This window comes from Eucyclogobius newberryi, unplaced genomic scaffold (assembly GCF_026437365.1).
Source record: "Eucyclogobius newberryi isolate DKJ021-1_F unplaced genomic scaffold, fEucNew1.0.hap1 SCAF_6, whole genome shotgun sequence".
NCBI lineage: Eukaryota > Metazoa > Chordata > Actinopteri > Gobiiformes > Gobiidae > Eucyclogobius > Eucyclogobius newberryi.
Window position 1 is genome coordinate 29530009 of NW_027316278.1, and position 21967 is coordinate 29551975.

Genomic DNA, 21967 nt, shown 5'->3' on the forward strand with positions numbered 1-21967 from the left:
TTTCCTTTTTTTACTGCTTTCTCCCTCTTCCCTTCTGAAAATGTATTTCATTCAAAATTATTATATTAAAGGCGCAAAAGACTATTTTTAGCGATTTAAGAATACAGGCAGAAGTGCGCATGCGCACTCCCCCGTGCGGACTGATACAACACACACGTGCGTTTGTTTATTAGCGCAACGGAGCGCATCGCATCTCTCGTCTCCCGTAGATTTCGTCTACTTCTGCGTCAGCTCGAACTGTCTTTCTCCGTCTTCATTTTGCCCCGTACACTGAGGGAACTATATTATGATAGATCAATGCGCTTAGGCACGCGGAAACGTGGGACGAGCTGCACGAGGCTGCAGGTGAGCGGTAGGTGCATTTTATGATTGATACGTGGCAGGACTAATCGGACGTCCACGCCACGAGGAAATAAGACTCAGATTTATGCCTAAAAAATCGTCCATTCAACCTTTAAAATGTACTTATTTTAATAATTTCTTTTATAATTATTGGTAATGTGTGTTTAGTCGGTTTTATTAAGGTGTGTTTCAATGTGAAGTAAACAATGCAATAAAATAAAAAATACATTAGTATTGTGTCTTTAAGAGGAACATGTAAACGACACAATAAGGTACGGAAAAAAATACTGTTTTTGATGACATTTATAAAGTCTTTCATGGGTTTCAGCTTCTTGTTATGTGCAACATTTTGGGGACTTATTGCATGAAGGCAAATGGCATTAGAATCATGAGTGAAATAGTCAATTGTGTTTTGTTACTTTTTGTTCTTACAAAAAGACTAAAACAGTTGAACTTATGGGCACTTCCAGACATCTGATAGTGGCTGTAATTGAATTGCACAGGGAGTAAAGCTCATCCTCAGTGTCAGTGTAGAATATCACTTAAACACGTATTTGGGCTAAACAGGAGACATAGAAAAACCTGCAGTAACTTTTACAGCGGCTTTTTTCTCTATTTCAACTTTATGCCTTGGATCTTCCATCGAATAAATTGTTGATCTATTTATTGTTACCATATTTTCCGGACTATACGTTGCACATAGTCACAGTTACATGGTTTTGGCCAAGGTGCGACTTATACTCCAGAGTGACTTATATGTGATATTATTCCTTATTTTATTTTACATGACAACCACAAGAGGGCGCACTAGGCTCTAAGCGACGCAGAAGAAGAATCAGCACTTCCTCTACCTCTGGAGTTTGAGGAGTTGTTTAGAAGTGACACAGAGGTGATTTGGGGTAAAACTGATGCTTTGGTAAACTTGTTAGCATGTTCTTTATGCTATAGTTATCTGAATAACTGTTCATATGTTACGTTAACATACCAGACACTTACCACAGTTCTGTCTGTGCCTCATGTAGCTGAAGGTGTTAGCGTTAGCATACGTCATGTAGCTGAAGGTGTTAGCGTTAGCATACGTCATGTAGCTGAAGGTGTTAGCGTTAGCATACGTACACCTGTTCACCATGTTCTCTAATCTGTTATTATTTTAAATTACATTTCAAGATTAAATGTCTGTTCTTGGTCTTGGATTTTATCAAATAAATTTCCCCAAAAATGCGACTTATATATGTCTTTTTCTTCTCTATTATGCATTTTTTGCTGGTGCGACTTATACTCCGGAGCTACTTATAACCAGGGGTCTCGCTACGTACATTTGACATGGGGGGAAATAAACCATCCCTAAAACCCAACTTCATCCCATATATTACTTTAAAATACTACTTCAAATAAACAAGTACCACCGCGTCAAAGCGTCCACTTTACATTCAAAGTTTATGTGGACGCGCATCTTTGGCGTGCGCATTTTTTGTGTAGCGAGTCCTGCGTTTTGAGCGTAGGACGCGGCGCGTCGGGGGCGTTCAAGCCTAATATAATAGATCCATGGTTCGAGCGTCGGACACTTTCAGAAAACTTTTAAAAACATAACTTTTTTGCGGCAACGCGGCGCAGCAACCAATCGGAGATTACGCTCCAGTGACGTGCCTACGCACTACCCGGAAAAAGGCCCAAAACAAACCCTGCAACGATTTAAAAAATAAATACAAAATCAAGAGGCAGCTCTTGGAGCAAATAAAGACATTCACTAAACTCTCCTAAAGTATCTGACTCTGATCTTCTATGATCCTGACCATGAGGCCTGTGTCCAAAAAGGCCAAGAAGAGTTGATGTATCTAAATTATTTCAGCATTATAATACTGCCTTCATCCATTAGCTAAAACTGTACACATTTTCATTACATACAATAATTGTGAATAAAATTGTGTATTATGATACAGTGCTCACTGGTGATACATTGATGGTGGATACACCATGTAATAGTAGTTTCGGGAATATACTTTACTACACCAATTACAATTTCACAACCCCAACTTCACCTAATCCTTTGTTACTAGACAGTGGTCGATGAAGTATTAAAGCCAAAGTACAGATAAAAGAGCAAAAAAAGTCTTAACGTATCACATACAATCATCTACTTTAGTCAAAGTATTGAAGTATATATTGAAAATATCGAACGTGTTTAAAAACATAAGGAGAAATACTGATACTCTTCAGTCCAGTTTGAAAATGTAGTGAAGTAAAAAAGTACAAAACTACAGTACTTTTACGTTTGTACTTTTCTTACGCTCCACCACTGTAACTAGATTTGCAGAATATGTCAAATTGAGTTCAATTGATTGAAGTACTGTAGTAATCATAGCGTCACATGTCATATTAACTGCATGTGCCGCCGAGATCTGCCGGTGTAAATGTCTGTGGTCTCTCCCCGGGCCTGTCCTGCCTTCTTGCCTCTTTGCCCTCCTGTCTCCCTCCTGTCTCCCTCCTGTCTCCCTCTTGTCTCCCCCCTGTCTCCCTCCTGTCTCCCTCTTGTCTCCCCCCTGTCTCCCCCCTGTCTCCCTCTTGTCTCCCTCCTGTCTCCCTCCTGTCACCCTCTTGTCTCCCCCCTGTCTCCCTCTTGTCTCCCCCCTGTCTCCCCCCTGTCTCCCCCCTGTCTCCCCCCTGTCTCCCTCTTGTCTCCCCCCTGTCTCCCTCCTGTCTCCCCCCTGTCTCCCTCCTGTCTCCCCGCTGTCTCCCCCCTGTCTCCCTCTTGTCTCCCTCCTGTCTCCCCCCTGTCTCCCTCTTGTCTCCCTCCTGTCTCCCCCCTGTCTCCCTCTTGTCTCCCCCCTGTCTCCCTCCTGTCTCCCCCCTGTCTCCCTCCTGTCTCCCCGCTGTCTCCCCCCTGTCTCCCTCCTGTCTCCCTCTTGTCTCCCCCCTGTCTCCCTCCTGTCTCCCTCCTGTCTCACCCTGTCCCCCCCTGTCTCCCTCCTGTCTCCCTCTGTCTCCCCCCTGTCTCCCCCTGTCTCCCTCCTGTCTCCCTCCTGTCTCCCTCCTGTCTCCCTCCTGTCTCACCCTGTCCCCCCCTGTCTCCCTCTGTCTCCCCCCTGTCTCCCTCCTGTCTCCCTCCTGTCTCCCTCCTGTCTCACCCTGTCCCCCCCTGTCTCCCTCCTGTCTCCCTCTGTCTCCCCCCTGTCTCCCCCTGTCTCCCTCCTGTCTCCCTCCTGTCTCCCTCCTGTCTCACCCTGTCCCCCCCTGTCTCCCTCTGTCTCCCCCCTGTCTCCCTCCTGTCTCCCTCTTGTCTCCCCCCTGTCTCCCTCCTGTCTCCCTCCTGTCTCACCCTGTCCCCCCCTGTCTCCCTCCTGTCTCCCTCTGTCTCCCCCCTGTCTCCCCCTGTCTCCCTCCTGTCTCCCTCCTGTCTCCCTCCTGTCTCCCTCCTGTCTCACCCTGTCCCCCCCTGTCTCCCTCTGTCTCCCCCCTGTCTCCCTCCTGTCTCCCTCCTGTCTCCCTCCTGTCTCACCCTGTCCCCCCCTGTCTCCCTCCTGTCTCCCTCTGTCTCCCCCCTGTCTCCCCCTGTCTCCCTCCTGTCTCCCTCCTGTCTCACCCTGTCCCCCCCTGTCTCCCTCTGTCTCCCCCCTGTCTCCCTCCTGTCTCCCTCCTGTCTCCCTCCTGTCTCACCCTGTCCCCCCCTGTCTCCCCCCTGTCTCCTCCCTCTCCCAGTGAAGCGGGGTGCTACTCTTTATGACAGCGGACTGCACTGACGTCAATGGCATTCTTCTCATGCTTAGTGCGACATCAGACACCGGCGTTTGGAGAGGCCACAGCTCTGCTCAGACGCCGGGCTGGGGCCAAAACGTGGAGCGGAGTCACAGAAGGAAAACGGAGCCGGAGTGCGTGGACAGAGAGAGGGAGGGGGGAGGAAGGATGGAAAGACGCAGAAAGGCTAAGATATTGTGTCCTATAACTCCTCACTGACTGCATACAATATCTGTAATCAATATTTATATTAAAATAGTCTTTAGGAGTTGGTCTATGCATGAAGCAATACCATACAGTGTAAAAGAATAAGTTGATTAAAAATGTATCTTAAAAAGTGCAGATGTTAATGGGCTCAGTGCACAGCAGCACTTTGCTAGCGCTGTTTGTAATATTAACTTTAAATGAAACTTAAATGATAAAGAAACAACCAATTACAGTTTAAAGTAGAGAATACTTCATTCTCTTTATTTATAGATGACTTCAGTTTGTTTTTTTAATTTGTTTTATTATAATATTTCTTATGCCTCAAAATTAGCATTAGCTTTAGCATTGACCCAACTCACATCCTTTAATCAACAGTGTTTTCCGGGAAATTATTCACCCAAGTTTTTTTGATCGTTATGTCAGTGACATCCAGCCGCCGCTCACCGTCAACTGTGTGATCTTTAAGTATTTATTCATTTTAGCGTGACTCGGCAAAACCCCCATGATTGGACAGGAAGTAATGATGCTAACACTGAGCTAGGCTAGTCGTGTGCCGCTGTGCACAGAGCCCATTTATATTGGGGTCAATTTGTTTCTCTCTTTCAAGTAAACCAGAAATAAAAGACGTTAAATGTATTTGGGCGATAGCGTAAGTAAATACAATGACTCACGCAACATCAAAAATCAATTATGAATCAGTAATTTGAGTTCTGAACTCTGAGTTTTAAAAGTGGAACCACAGCTCCAATTCAGCCTTAAAATCTGTCTCACATCAAAATGTAAGTTATTGAACAACACATTTGTGGACATTACAGTATTTCCAATGCATTGCTAAAGCCTGTCTTAAACTCACCCGTGAAGGTCGTCTTGGTGATGGGTGGTTGGTTGCACATGGGTGATCTCCTGACAAAGAAGAAGAAAAACATTCAGAAAAACAAGAATGTCTCTCTCCAATGAATAAGAATTGTTCACTAAATGTAACATATTTTAATTGTTTGTATATTTTAATATTAAAAAACATGTCATAATCAGTATTTATTTTTCTTACTTTGATTTAAGACATTAAAGTTGTGAATATACTTTAAATCTGGAGTGAGGACATTGTCTTCAGTTTAAACCGCAGCAGTTACTCATTTATCTGAGTAACTTTGTGAAGATGTTGCACATTTGAGCAGTTTTCTTCAGACACCACTTCTACTTGAGTAATATATATATATATATATATATATATATATATTTATTTATTTATTCCCACGGTGTCTACAGCGACAAAAGCTTTGTGTAATCAATGTGAATCAGTTTTAACGTTTGCATCTTACTTCCAGATAGAATTTAAACATGTTTTTGAAGTTTCATAATCTGAACATCGTTTAATGTTTTGTCTGTTCGATTACATTAACTCATCAATCTTTAATCTGATTTTTAATTTCACGCCCAAACTATTACTCAGTACTCAAGTTGTAGTTTCTCCAAACACTTGAGTAATTATTTGGGTTATTACTTTACTTCTACCAGAGTAATATTATTTTAAAGTGACGTTGCTCTTACTTGAGTACAAATGTTTGTTCTTTTTTACAGTATAAGTAAAAACGACTGTCTGGAAAAGTCCCAAAGAGTTTCTTCAACATGTTTTTCATCCAACAATGAGCCTAATTGAACAACATCACACTCAGTTGTTAATTTATAGTTATCAATAGTAGTCTGACAATACGTAAACCTTTGTCTATCATCTGTTCAAAAATGAAAATTGTAAAGGAGTTTCCAAAGATGAGGAGTGGATCAAAATACAAAAATATGCTGTTGAAAGTTGAAAGATGCTTTGAGATTGGTGTCTTCTCTTCTTTTCTATTTTACATGACACTTTGTAATGTTGTTGTAATACCACTTGTAAACAGCAGAGGGCCAACCAGTGCAACAAAAGCAGCACAAGCAGCTGGTGAACTTATGCAGGCAAACATTAGTTATTTTCCTTCAAACAATACTTCTTTTCCTTCCAACAATACTTCTTTTCCTTCAAACAATACTTCTTTCCTCCAAACAATACTTCTTTTCCATCAAACAATACTTCTTTCCTCCAAACAATACTTCTTTTCCTTCAAACAATACTTCTTTTCCTCCAAACAATGCTTCTTTTCCTTCAAAAAATACTTCTTTTCCTCCAAACAATACTTCTTTTCCTTCAAACAATACTTCTTTTCCTTCCAAACAATACTTATTTTTCTCCAAACAATACTTCTTTTCCTTCAAACAATACTTCTTTTCCTCCAAACATTACTTATTTTCCTCCAAACAATACTTCTTTTCCTTCAAACAATACTTATTTTCCTTCAAACAATACTTCTTTTCCTCCAAACAATACTTCTTTTCCTCCAAACAATACATATTTTCCTTCAAACATTACTTCTTTTCCTCCAAACAATACTTCTTTTCCTCCAAACAATACATATTTTCCTTCAAACATTACATATTTTCCTTCAAACAATACTTCTTTTCCTCCAAACAATACTTATTTTCCTTCAAACAATACTTATTTTCCTCCAAACAATACTTCTTTTCCTCCAAACAATACTTCTTTTCCTCCAAACAATACTTCTTTTCCTTCAAACAATACTTATTTTTTTTTCCTTCAAACAATACTTCTTTTCCTTCAAACAATACTTCTTTTCCTCCAAACAATACTTCTTTTCCTCCAAACAATACTTCTTTTCCTTCAAACAATACTTCTTTTCCTTCAAACATTACATATTTTCCTCCAAACAATACTTCTTTTCCTTCAAACAATACTTCTTTTCCTCCAAACAATACTTCTTTTCCTCCAAACAATACTTCTTTTCCTCCAAACAATACTTCTTTTCCTCCAAACAATACTTCTTTTCCTTCAAACAATACTTCTTTTCATTCAAACAATACTTCTTTTCCTCCAAACAATACTTCTTTTCCTCCAAACAATACTTCTTTTCCTTCAAACAATACTTATTTTCCTTCAAACAATACTTATTTTCCTCCAAACAATACTTCTTTTCCTTCAAACAATACTTCTTTTCCTCCAAACAATACTTCTTTTCATTCAAACAATACTTCTTTTCCTCCAAACAATACTTCTTTTCCTTCAAACAATACTTATTTTCCTTCAAACAATACTTATTTTCCTCCAAACAATACTTCTTTTCCTTCAAACAATACTTCTTTTCCTTCAAACAATACTTCTTTTCATTCAAACAATACTTCTTTTCCTCCAAACAATACTTCTTTTCCTCCAAAAAATACTTCTTTTCATTCAAACAATACTTCTTTTCCTCCAAACAATACTTCTTTTCCTTCAAACAATACTTCTTTCCTTCAAACAATACTTCTTTTCCTCCAAACAATACTTCTTTTCCTCCAAACAATACTTCTTTTCCTCCAAACAATACTTCTTTTCCTCCAAACAATACTTCTTTTCCTCCAAACAATACTTCTTTTCCTCCAAACAATACTTCTTTTCCTTCAAACAATACTTCTTTTCATTCAAACAATACTTCTTTTCCTCCAAACAATACTTCTTTTCCTCCAAACAATACTTATTTTCCTTCAAACAATACTTATTTTCCTCCAAACAATACTTATTTTCCTTCAAACAATACTTATTTTCCTTCAAACAATACTTATTTTCCTCCAAACAATACTTATTTTCCTTCAAACAATACTTCTTTTCCTTCAAACAATACTTCTTTTCCTTCAAACAATACTTCTTTTTCTCCAAACAATACTTCTTTTCCTTCCAAACAATACTTCTTTTCCTTCAAACAATACTTATTTTCCTTCAAACAATACTTCTTTTCCTCCAAACAATACTTATTTTCCTCCAAACATTACTTCTTTTCCTTCAAACAATACTTCTTTTCCTCCAAACATTACTTATTTTCCTCCAAACAATACTTCTTTTCCTTCAAACAATACTTATTTTCCTTCAAACAATACTTCTTTTCCTCCAAACAATACTTCTTTTCCTCCAAACAATACATATTTTCCTTCAAACATTACTTCTTTTCCTCCAAACAATACTTCTTTTCCTCCAAACAATACATATTTTCCTTCAAACAATACTTCTTTTCCTCCAAACAATACTTCTTTTCCTCCAAACAATACTTCTTTTCCTCCAAACATTACATATTTTCCTTCAAACATTACATATTTTCCTCCAAACAATACTTCTTTTCCTTCAAACAATACTTCTTTTCCTTCAAACAATACTTCTTTTCCTTCAAACAATACTTATTTTCCTTCAAACAATACATATTTTCCTTCAAACAATACTTCTTTTCCTTCAAACAATACTTCTTTTCCTCCAAACAATACTTATTTTCCTCCAAACAATACTTCTTTTCCTCCAAACAATACTTATTTTCCTCCAAACCATACTTATTTTCCTCCAAACATTACATATTTTCCTCCAAACAATACTTCTTTTCCTTCAAACAATACTTCTTTTCCTTCAAACAATACTTATTTTCCTTCAAACAATACTTCTTTTCCTCCAAACATTACTTCTTTTTCTCCAAACAATACTTCTTTTCCTCCAAACAATACTTCTTTTCCTCCAAACAATACTTCTTTTCCTTCAAACAATACTTATTTTCCTTCAAACAATACTTATTTTCCTCCAAACAATACTTATTTTCCTCCAAACAATACTTCTTTTCCTCCAAACAATACTTCTTTTCCTCCAAACAATACTTATTTTCCTTCAAACATTACTTCTTTTCCTTCAAACAATACTTCTTTTCCTTCAAACAATACTTCTTTTCCTTCAAACAATACTTCTTTTCCTCCAAACAATACTTCTTTTCCTCCAAACAATACTTCTTTTCCTCCAAACAATACTTCTTTTCCTCCAAACATTACTTCTTTTCATTCAAACAATACTTCTTTTCCTCCAAACAATACTTATTTTCCTCCAAACAATACTTCTTTTCCTCCAAACAATACTTCTTTTCCTCCAAACAATACTTATTTTCCTTCAAACATTACTTCTTTTCCTTCAAACAATACTTCTTTTCCTTCAAACAATACTTCTTTTCCTCCAAACAATACTTCTTTTCCTCCAAACAATACTTATTTTCCTTCAAACATTACTTCTTTTCCTTCAAACAATACTTCTTTTCCTTCAAACAATACTTCTTTTCCTCCAAACAATACTTCTTTTCCTTCAAACAATACTTTTTTTCATTCACAAAAACACACTTACTTATTGGAGGCTCTTTCTTGTTGGAGGTTGGTTAATGCACCAAAGTTGTTTCGCACGGTTCTTAGGCTGGCGAGCACCTGAAAACAGAAGAATGGATTTTAATAGAGATAATCTAACTTAGTAAACAGATAAAACGTAAAAATGTACAAAATACAATTGCGCGTTTAGGAAAAAGGCTTTACCTGTGCAAATGGTGTTACAATCATATCGTCGCCATGACTGGAAGACACAGAAACAATGCAAATGTTAGAATACTGCCACATACAATAAAGTTCTTCATATGGTTTTGTGTCGTTACGGCTTCACGTTTACAGACAAAACATAGACTATTTCTGCATGTTTCACTATCTTGTTTTTATTGTTGTTGTTTTTTCATTAAAAAGCAATACGTACACATTTTTCAGTAAAATATTATAGCTTTAAAATATCACAAATTTCCCAAATCAAAGTATGTCATGGTAACATTCATATGATATTTAGTTACAAAAGACACACCTTTGATTCTTTTTTAGGGTGACCAGATTTTTTCAATAAAAAACTGGGACACACACGGGTTTGGAGTAACGATAAAATTGTAAAAAGTGCAGATTAATTAAGTTATGCTAATGCACACTTCAATCAACTTGATTTCAACTTTTTCAACACTTCAACTTCAAGAGTGCATCGTTTGTGTTCTGGTTATTTTAAAGACAGATTTTCTCTTTTTTGGCTAAAGAAAACACATTGTATTCCCTTCTTTACTGTTGGCAGGTATTAAAGTGGTCAAAAACCGGGACAATCTGGGACAAATCAATGGTTTTTGACACATCTGCTGGGACATGGTACACATTCTATTCTTTTAGGCAGTGAACTTTGACAGTGAGATTTACCTTGACCTATCAGCTGAAATGGCAAGGTAAATACTAACAAAGCCGTCTCCTTTTTCATTAAAAGTACATTATGTAACTTTCTGTTGCCAAACGTTTTTTCCCAATTGAGATTGTATTGCTTTTCTATAGTAAATAGCCTTATCTTTCTTATATATTGCTGTTTTATTGTTTTATGATTTTGCGCTGATTTTATTTAGCTGGTTTTACAGTTTTGGGACAAGTGAGATCGAATATGCTTCATAAATACAGTGGATTTGGATATGAAGATACAGATGAAGATACAGTCTGCAAAGCGTCATAAAAGCCTTGTGTGGGGGGAACTCTCCGTTAATTCAATATAATATAACATTTTCACACTTCTGATACGTTTCCTGGCGATATATGTATATTTTAATCACAGCTAATTCAAGTGGAGTTACAGTTAAGTCTCAGTGGAGGTCGTTGACGTGGAGTTACCTAAGACACGTACTGCACACGGTGCTAGCATCGCGGTAGCATTTAGCCCGCAGCTGCTGTTAGCATTCTTGGATAACCACTTTATTCTTCTCCTTGTCGTTGTGTCTGCATTTGGCACAATAAATGCGTACTAAAGTCTGCGTTTGCCCTTGTAGTTGTTGCACAGTGGGAGACAAGACGGCTCTTCTACATTGAAATGAATGGAATGCTTCGTCATATTTTAACACTTTAAATTTTATATTCCATTTTGTTGTATGAAAAACATGATTAAATGCCTTTCAATACAAGTGTCCTAAACTTAAACAATATTGACTTTTAATAATTGCCGTTTAAAGGAGACATATTATGCTTTTTTTCCCAGTACTTTGTAATAAACTATAACATACGCAGATTAATACTCTACATTTTGTTCATTGTAAACTTCAAAATTGAGCTAAAATGGCTTAGTAAAAGAAATAGCACCAATGACTTCCTGTTAGAAATGCAGAATTGATAAGCCCCGCCTTTTCATAGCTGCATTTGAATAATTACATTTTCATTAACTTGGTTTTAATGGTGACAAAATGTCTATACAAAGCCTGTATGTGGGTGCTGATGCGGGGTAAGTGCACTCAAGCCCCAGATGCAGGACAAATGAGTCAAACATGCAGGAATCAACGTAAACACAACTCTGAGTACACTGATGATGAGGGAACACCATTATAACATGGGTAAACGCTCATGAAGGTCGAGTTAGCATAATATGTCTCCTTTAACAACACGTACACAACAACCACACACAGCACTTTTACTGACTGATAATAACAAAATTCAAAATAAAAACCGAGCCACTCCACTAGGGGCAGATTGAAGTTATTTTTCGATGAAGGGTCGTGACATTGAAGAGGGCAAGAGTGTGCGGACGTCAGACGGGATTAGACACGGGGCAAGTGAAACCCCCCGTCTTGATGACAGTGTGTTACTACAGCAGCTGAGGCTCGGCCAATCGCAAATAAACCAGCAGATCCTGTGTGTGTGTGTGTGTGTGTGTGTGTGTACTATATATGGTAAACACTTCATAAATTCAGAGTATATTTCTATGTGAAGAGCGAGGTTGTTTAATTTGTCGTTAGTGTATCAATAATTCGTCGGCTGGGTAACACTGTATGCAAAATGTATATCAATCGATCATATTTTATGGAGTGTCCTGACAAACAGTCAGACAATATTATGTCCATGAACTAAAATGTGTAAAAAAATAAATACAAATACATATAAATAAAAAGTTTTCTAATGTATTGTATTTGTTTCTGTCAATTTAATCATAAAAATATCACGTTATACTCTTGTTTGAATGTTTACAAGACACATTTTTGGAGATTTTTCACATAAATGATCAACTCAATATTCAAATTTTGCATATCTTCTAAACAACATTCGCTATATTATATAAATGTTGCTATATTGCCCACTTCCAGTCAATTTGCAATCATAAAAAGGGTCTATGTGGGCCGCAGCGGAAAAGAGAAGGCTCGGAGTGAGTTAGTTTGAGAGATTTTTAGTCAATTGTGCGTTAAATCAACCATTTACACCGTTTACACTGTTTACCATTTACACTTCACCGTTTTGGATCCTATTGCCCTATTTCAGTCGACTAATCAATGCGCACAACATTAGCAGACCAAGTTCTTCAGTCGATCACAGCTCTACTATACAGTCATTTTCGCTTTTTAGGTCTTTAGTTTTTTCAGCCCCAAATGCCAGGTCTTTAATCGACCAATGATTTGTTTCGTCGATCAAAGCCCTAAATACATTACAAGGCTAAAAACTACTAAAAGGATGTTGATTGGGATCTGTAAACTGTTTGAAGAAGGAGTTCACAATGTTATAAAACGATCACGGTTCAGAGTTACTTTCTACTTCAAGCATCTTCACTTGCGCTTGTAAAAATATACAAACATAATAACTCATCAGCCCTCGGTTTTGTGCTAATCGCAGCTGCCCAGAGCCCGACTGTCAGAAATGTGGCTGACTTTATGTGCCAATTCATCTGTTTGACGTGCGATCTTCTTTCTTTATTAAAAAGATAAAGTGCAAAGCGAATCCTCAAAGTCAAACTGCACTCTCTTGGCAGACGTTTTTGGCACTAAACGCACTCAAAGCTGTCATCTGCGCCTCGGCTCGGCTCCTCTTCGACTCTTTGTTCCCGTGGTTTTCCCTTGTTTGGGTTTGGAGCAAAGTTTCAGATTCCTGCGCCGGCGTCTCCTCCTCTATCGTGCTGCGATAACTCACGGAAACTGAGGACGTGACGATCCCTTGTGCACTGTAAATACTGCTGACAACCATAGCTTCATCAGAAGCAAGGTTTGGATCTAGTTTGAGCCCAGATTAGGCCACATGTAGACTGGGTTACCGTATTTTTTGGACTATGAGTTGCTCCTTTTTTCATAGTTTTGGTCGGGGTGCGACTTATACTCCAGAGCGACTTATATGTGATAATATTTGTTATTTTCACACTGGCAACCACAAGAGGGCGCTCTAGGCTCTAAGCGACGCAGAAGAAGAATCTGCACTTCCTCTTCCTCTGGAGTTTGAGGAGTTGTTTAGAAGTGACACAGAGGAAGAAGAATTCAATGGATTTAGTGATTTGGGGTAAAACTGATGCTTTGGTAAACTTGTTAGCATGTTCTTTATGCTATAGTTATCTGAATAACTGTTAATATGTTACGTTAACATACCAGACACTTACCACAGTTCTGTCTGTGCCTCATGTAGCTGAAGGTGTTAGCGTTAGCATACGTACACCTATTCACCATGTTCTCTAATCTGTTATTATTTTAAACTGCATTTCAAGATTAAATGTCTGTTCTTGGTCTTGGATTTTATCAAATACATTTCCCCCAAAAATGTGACTTATACTCCAGTGCGACTTATATATGTTTTTCTCTATTATGCCTTTTTTGGCTGTTGCGACATATACTCCTGAAACTACAGTATATTCATCAGAGTTTAGTCCAGGTTTAGTCCTATAATTTCGATGAGCACACCCCAGGTAAACATGACTTCTTGGACACTTGGCCCGATATTGTGTAATCATTTTTTAGACTATTTATCGCTCTTTTCGACCTGGTTTGAGCACAGAAAATCACGGCCACCACAAGCAGGATTATTCAAATATAGACTCACAGTTGCTGGTCTAGTCCAGTTCAGTTAAGCGTTTGTGCAAGTGTGAACTGGTCTTAAAAGTGAAAGACACAAAGCAACCCCAGGGTTCAAGTGTTAACTGAACTTTCTTGAAGATTGTGCGGAAAGAGAGCAAATAATCACTGCAACAAAACTGTACGTGAGGCCGGAGGACTGGACAATAAGATTTAGTAAAAGTTCTCAGTAATATTAAGACTTGCTTTGTTCAAATAGAAGTGATCTTTCAGTCCACCTGGAATGAGCTCGGGACATTGGGTTTGTTTTTTAGTGAGGAACACATTCTTCACACTGAAACCTGCTGCGTTCAGTTCAGTGCAGCTGTGGAACCATGCAGCAAAAATAAACCTGCCATGTACAAAGCAAGAGGATCGTAGAAAAAGATTCAGCTTTATCATCTGGAAAATATTTTTTTCGCCTCTCATCCAAGAGCCATTCTCAATCTGTGGATCTAGTCTGAGAACTCCAATATTTATCCTTCTCTGAGCTGCGTCCTAATTATAGCTATTTGTTAGTACTGTTCTTAAGTAGTACATTGCCTTTTAACAAGAGGCGATATATGTATAAATATATATTCAGATTGGCAGACGTGGGACATGTTTCTTGTCACTGTCAGGAGGTTTGTCAGTGAATCACTGCTGGTGAACAAAGTTAGTTTTGGATTTGAAATCGATCCAAATTGGCAAAATACTTTTGTCACCAATACAACAATATTTGATCAGGAATTGGAACAGGTTTATTGCCATTGCTAATAAACAGAATTTACAAACAAAGGAACTTGCTTTGGTGATACGTGATAAAAAACAATGACCAATGATAAAAGAAGGAAGTTCCCTTTGTAACACAGTAATGCTGACGAATAAAATCTGAGTTTCAAAATAACCAAAAACGAATTATCATTTCTAAGCTCTTTTGTCCTTTCTCAAGGTCAACTTTTGATAAGCAGAAATGGAAGAGATCTACTTAACAACAGATTATTCACTTGTGTCAACTGTTTTGTTCAGTTCACATAATCACATTTCTTTATCTGTGGAATCTCCTGGTTCTGAGCACAGACATGTACGGTGCCTTTGGATGCATTGGTGTAGGTGTTAGACGGAGGTGGAGCTCCATGTGGGGGTCCTGTAAAGGCTGGAGCTGCATGTGGGGGTCCTGTAAAGGCTGGAGCTGCATGTGGGGGTCCTGTAAAGGCTGGAGCTGCATGTGGGGGTCCTGTAAAGGCTGGAGCTCCATGTGGGGGTCCTGTAAAGGCTGGAGCTCCATGTGGGGGTCCTGTAAAGGCTGGAGCTCCATGTGGGGGTCCTGTAAAGGCTGGAGCTGCATGTGGGGGTCCTGTAAAGGCTGGAGCTGCATGTGGGGGTCCTGTAAAGGCTGGAGCTGCATGTGGGGGTCCTGTAAAGGCTGGAGCTCCATGTGGGGGTCCTGTAAAGGCTGGAGCTGCATGTGGGGGTCCTGTAAAGGCTGGAGCTGCATGTGGGGGTCCTGTAAAGGCTGGAGCTGCATGTGGGGGTCCTGTAAAGGCTGGAGCTCCATGTGGGGGTCCTGTAAAGGCTGGAGCTCCATGTGGGGGTCCTGTAAAGGCTGGAGCTCCATGTGGGGGTCCTGTAAAGGCTGGAGCTGCATGTGGGGGTCCTGTAAAGGCTGGAGCTGCATGTGGGGGTCCTGTAAAGGCTGGAGCTGCATGTGGGGGTCCTGTAAAGGCTGGAGCTCCATGTGGGGGTCCTGTAAAGGCTGGAGCTGCATGTGGGGGTCCTGTAAAGGCTGGAGCTCCATGTGGGGGTCCTGTAAAGGCTGGAGCTGCATGTGGGGGTCCTGTAAAGGCTGGAGCTGCATGTGGGGGTCCTGTAAAGGCTGGAGCTCCATGTGGGGGTCCTGTAAAGGCTGGAGCTGCATGTGGGGGTCCTGTAAAGGCTGGAGCTGCAGGAGACTCGTGATGTGGGGGTGATTTTCACTGGCTCTCGTCGATAATGGAAATTAAATGATAAAATATAGTAAAAATGTACATGGACCACCACTTGCTTGTGCTTGTCTCCATGGAGATCTACTTAACAACAGATTATTCACTTGTGTCAACTGTTTTGTTCAGTTCACATAATCACATTTCTTTATCTGTGGAATCTCCTGGTTCTGAGCACAGACATGTACGGTGCCTTTGGATGCATTGGTGTAGGTGTTAGACGGAGGTGGAGCTCCATGTGGGGGTCCTGTAAAGGCTGGAGCTGCATGTGGGGGTCCTGTAAAGGCTGGAGCTGCATGTGGGGGTCCTGTAAAGGCTGGAGCTGCATGTGGGGGTCCTGTAAAGGCTGGAGCTCCATGTGGGGGTCCTGTAAAGGCTGGAGCTGCATGTGGGGGTCCTGTAAAGGCTGGAGCTGCATGTGGGGGTCCTGTAAAGGCTGGAGCTCCATGTGGGGGTCCTGTAAAGGCTGGAGCTGCATGTGGGGGTCCTGTATAGGCTGGAGCTGCAGGAGACTCGTGATGTGGGGGTGATTTTCACTGGCTCTCGTCGATAATGGAAATTAAATTATAAAATATAGTAAAAATGTACATGGACCACCACTTGCTTGTGCTTGTCTCCATGGAGATGTCATTGCTCTGCTGATAATATTCCACAGTATGGCATTGAACGCGTCTATCTCCACGGACACAAGCGGACGACACTAGGTCAAGTTACAGTCAGATCTATGGAGAGGCGAGCCTGTTCACAGTATGTTTTTCGAGGTGTTTTGGAGCCACAAAAACACCTGCAATTGAATAAATGAAAGATAGTTGAGCTTAATGCCATTGATATCATCTCCATGGAGACAAGCGGGGGCAGACCCTGCACCTAAAGTTACATACAGCACCTTTATAATAACTTACATTCCACTATTGGATCATAATGAGCTGTAATACTAATGATAACATGTTGGACATTTTATTTTGCGAGTGCAATAAGACTCAGTGCCACACACGACGGGCTCATTTAACATGCCCTGTCACTGGCCCTGTCACTGGCCCTGTCACTGGCCCTGTCACTGGCCCTGTCACTGGCCATATCCTTGTCCTGCGTGTCCAGCGATGCAAAGTTTGTGTGACTAGTTTGTGTAAACGTGTTTCCCTCTGTAACATGCTGGTTCCAGGGAGTCTGCAGATGGACACGCCCGAGGCTATGATTACTGTCATTATTACATTTGTTCATTAATATGCATTGTTCCCACTTTGATCAAAATAATGTTTTGCTTTGACGTTCAGTGGAGGTAAAGTCTTTTGTGAGGTGTCCAAATACAAATAACTATAAATCTGGGATGGGACGATACCGTTTTGTCGATTCAGGGTCACAATTTCCATATACTTTAGAATTAGTTTTAAAAAAAATGCCAAATAAAACAAAGCTTACAATAAATCACAATGTTGTTCATGGCCAATTTAGTGTTTTTTTTTTTTTTTTAATTGTAACATAAAAAGAACACTAATACATGTGTCTCATAGGAGCATGTGTGCTTATGATATATGATACTTATAGGACTCCTTTACTTTGCATTATATTTGTTTAGATCATTGATTTGACTATGCTCCTCTCTCCTCCTCCTCTTCCCCCTCCTCCTCTCTGCTCCTCCTCCTCCTTTCTGCTCCTCCTCCTCCTCTCTGCTCCTCCTCCTCCTCCTCTCTGCTCCTCCTCCTCCTCCTCTCTGCTCCTCCTCCTCCTTTCTGCTCCTCCTCTTCCCCCTCCTCCTCTCTGCTCCTCCTCCTCCTCCTCTCTGCTCCCCCTCCTTCTCTAGGCTCCTCCTCCTCTTCCTCCTCCTCCTCTCTGCTCCTCCTCCTCCTTTCTGCTCCTCCTCCTCCTCCTCCTCTCTGCTCCCCCTCCTCTCTGCTCCTCCTCTCTGCTTCTCCTCCTCCTCCTCTTCCCCCTCCTCCTCTCTGCTCCTCCTCCTCCTTTCTGCTCCTCCTCCTCCTCCTCCTCTCTGCTCCTCCTCCTCCTTTCTGCTCCTCCTCTTCCCCCTCCTCCTCTCTGCTCCTCCTCCTCCTTTCTGCTCCTCCTCCTCTCTGCTCCCCCTCCTTCTCTATGCTCCTCCTCCTCTTCCCCCTCCTCCTCTCTGCTCCTCCTCCTCCTTTCTGCTCCTCCTCCTCCTCTCTGCTACCCCTCCTCCTCTCTGCTCCTCCTCCTCTCTGCTCCCCCTCCTTCTCTATGCTCCTCCTCCTCTTCCCCCTCCTCCTCTCTGCTCCTCCTCCTCCTTTCTGCTCCTCCTCCTCCTCTCTGCTCTCCCTCCTCCTCTCTGCTCCTCCTCTCTGCTTCTCCTCCTCCTCCTCTTCTCCTCTTCCTCTCTGCTCCTCCTCCTCTCTGCTTCTCCTCCTCCTCCTCTTCTCCTCCTCCTCTCTGCTCCTCCCCCTCCTCCTCTCTGCTCCTGATAATACAACACAAAGCTCTCCTCTATGTTTCTACTAAACCAACTATACCAAGCAAATGCGTCGAAACAGGTCATTTATTTTGAAAAACTCTTGACACGCAAACTTGACAAGAAAAGCCAAAAGAGTTTTTAAAAGTTCACGTTTGAGTCATTCCTGGGCCAACATATGTCAGAATATAACTGCAGTAAGTTTACTTCCTCTGTCTGCAAAAGGACAGCAGGTTTAACCCTTTCCTAGCGTTCCAAAATGACAACACAGAGAGCACGGAGGGACGCCTGAGAATGGATCCCACCAGTATTGCATCTTGAGAATGACCCCACCCCTAAGAAAAATACTTCACTAGCCCCACCCCTAAGAAAAATACTTCACTAGCCCCACCCCTAAGAAAAATACTTCACTAGCCCCACCTCTAATATAAATACTTCACTAGCCCCACCCTTAAGATAAATACTTCACTAGCCCCACCCCTAAGAAAAATACTTCACTAGCCCCACCCCTAAGAAAAATACTTCACTAGCCCCACCCCTAAGAAAAATACTTCACTAGCCCCACCCCTAATATAAATACTTCACTAGCCCCACCTCTAATATAAATACTTCACTAGCCCCACCCTTAAGATAAATACTTCACTAGCCCCACCCCTAATAGAAATACTTCACTAGCCCCACCCCTAAGATAAATACTTCACTAGCCCCACCTCTAATATAAATACTTCACTAGCCCCACCCTTAAGATAAATACTTCACTAGCCCCACCCCTAAGAAAAATACTTCACTAGCCCCACCCCTAAGAAAAATACTTCACTAGCCCCACCCCTAAGAAAAATACTTCACTAGCCCCACCCCTAATATAAATACTTCACTAGCCCCACCTCTAATATAAATACTTCACTAGCCCCACCCTTAAGATAAATACTTCACTAGCCCCACCCCTAATAGAAATACTTCACTAGCCCCACCCCTAAGATAAATACTTCACTAGCCCCACCCCTAAGATAAATACTTCACTAGCCCCACCCCTAATAGAAATACTTCACTAGCCCCACCCCTAAGATAAATACTTCACTAGCCCCACCCCTAAGATAAATACTTCACTAGCCCCACCCCTAAGATAAATACTTCACTAGCCCCACCCCTAAGATAAATACTTCACTAGCTCCACCCCTAATATAAATACTTCACTAGCCCCACACCTAATATAAATACTTCACTAGCCCCACCCCTAATAGAAATACTTCACTAGCCCCACCCCTAAGATAAATACTTCACTAGCCCCACCCCTAATATAAATACTTCACTAGCCCCACCCCTAATAGAAATACTTCACTAGCCCCACCCCTAAGATAAATACTTCACTAGCCCCACCCCTAATATAAATACTTCACTAGCCCCACCCCTAATATAAATACTTCACTAGCCCCACCCCTAATAGAAATACTTCACTAGCCCCACCCCTAATATAAATACTTCACTAGCCCCACCCCTAAGATAAATACTTCACTAGCCCCACCCCTAATATAAATACTTCACTAGCCCCACCCCTAAGATAAACACTTCACTAGCCCCACCCCTAAGATAAATACTTCACTAGCCCCACCCCTAAGATAAATACTTCATTAGCCCCACCCCTAAGATAAATACTTCACTAGCCCCACCCCTAAGATAAATACTTCATTAGCCCCACCCCTAAGATAAATACTTCACTAGCCCCACCCCTAAGATAAATACTTCACTAGCCCCATCCCTAAGATAAATACTTCATTAGCCCCACCCCTAAGATAAATACTTCACTAGCCCCACCCCTAAGATAAATACTTCACTAGCCCCACCCCTAATAGAAATACTTCACTAGCCCCACCCCTAAGATAAATACTTCACTAGCCCCACCCCTAATATAAATACTTCACTAGCCCCACCCCTAAGATAAATACTTCACTAGCCCCACCCCTAATAGAAATACTTCACTAGCCCCACCCCTAAGATAAATACTTCACTAGCCCCACCCCTAAGATAGATACTTCACTAGCCCCACCCCTAATATAAATACTTCACTAGCCCCACCCCTAAGATAAATACTTCACTAGCCCCACCCCTAATAGAAATACTTCACTAGCCCCACCCCTAAGATAAATACTTCACTAGCCCCACCCCTAAGATAAATACTTCACTAGCCCCACCCCTAATATAAATACTTCACTAGCCCCACCCCTAAGATAAATACTTCACTAGCCCCACCCCTAATATAAATACTTCACTAGCCCCACCCCTAAGATAAATACTTCACTAGCCCCACCCCTAATATAAATACTTCACTAGCCCCACCCCTAAGATAAATACTTCACTAGCCCCACCCCTAATAGAAATACTTCACTAGCCCCACCCCTAAGATAAATACTTCACTAGCCCCACCCCTAAGATAAATACTTCACTAGCCCCACCCCTAATATAAATACTTCACTAGCCCCACCCCTAAGATAAATACTTCACTAGCCCCACCCCTAATATAAATACTTCACTAGCCCCACCCCTAAGATAAATACTTCACTAGCCCCACCCCTAATATAAATACTTCACTAGCCCCACCCCTAAGATAAATACTTCACTAGCCCCACCCCTAATATAAATACTTCACTAGCCCCACCCCTAATAGAAATACTTCACTAGCCCCACCCCTAAGATAAATACTTCACTAGCCCCACCCATAATAGAAATACTTCACTAGCCCCACCCCTAAGATAAATACTTCACTAGCCCCAGCCCTAATAGAAATACTACACTAGCCTCTACGACAAGTGGAGTGGGGAAGCATCTTGGTGCAAACGTTGCAGAACATTCTCAGCAATAGATTCTGCTGATGAACATCCTCGCTCCAGTTATTTCGCTTTTACAAAATAAATGAGCATATATATATATTTAGAGTGTCACATCCCTCCAACTTTTACATGTACATTAAGGTACATTTTCAATAATAGTTGAGATAGTATATCTTGGGGCTCAGTATCTATTGTGTGTGCTTTTGTGTGTGTACTTTGAGCTTTAGAGGGTCAAATAAGTCACTTCTACAAATAAGTATTACCGTACTTTTCAGACTTTAAGAAACAACTTTTTTCCCACACTTTGAACCCTGCGTTCCATATAAAGGTGCGTCTAATTTATAGTTTTTTACTGGCTAATGGCCACCAGGGGGCACTCTACCAGGAAGTGCAAGCATTTGAAACACTGTAGAAGAAGATGTCAGTGGACACTTCAGGGGACACGTTTCTATCATTTGAGCATCAAAACGCTGTGTGTTTTACTACAATCAGACTCATATTTACAGATACATTTGTATAATTATGCCCTGTGCCGTGGGACCCCCGGGTCAAAAGACACAAACTATATGTGTAAATATCTCATGTCACAGCGTGGGCTTATTGATAGGTGCGGCCCGTTTATGTACAATGTATTTTTTCTTTGTAAATATCGTTGGAGCGGCTTTTATTCAGGAGTGTTTTATTCTGTTTTATTTAAATTTTTTATTGTCACTCATGTCTTTTTTAATCATATTCTTATTATTCTCCTGAAAATGT

General features: G+C 40.8%; 1 protein-coding gene across 5 annotated transcripts in view; it reads right to left on the minus strand.

The window, feature by feature from the left end:
* pde4d (phosphodiesterase 4D, cAMP-specific) overlaps positions 1-21967 on the minus strand; it is a 323831-nt gene that overhangs the window by 42511 nt on the left and 259353 nt on the right. For all 5 annotated transcript variants that reach the window (XM_072432614.1, XM_072432613.1, XM_072432616.1 and 2 more), the window contains exons 3-5: positions 9691-9727; positions 9509-9585; positions 5135-5184 (exon numbers count right to left, since the gene is read on the minus strand). In XM_072432614.1, the coding sequence (XP_072288715.1) occupies positions 5135-5184; positions 9509-9585; positions 9691-9727 (164 nt within the window). The remainder of the gene's footprint in view (positions 1-5134; positions 5185-9508; positions 9586-9690; positions 9728-21967) is intronic.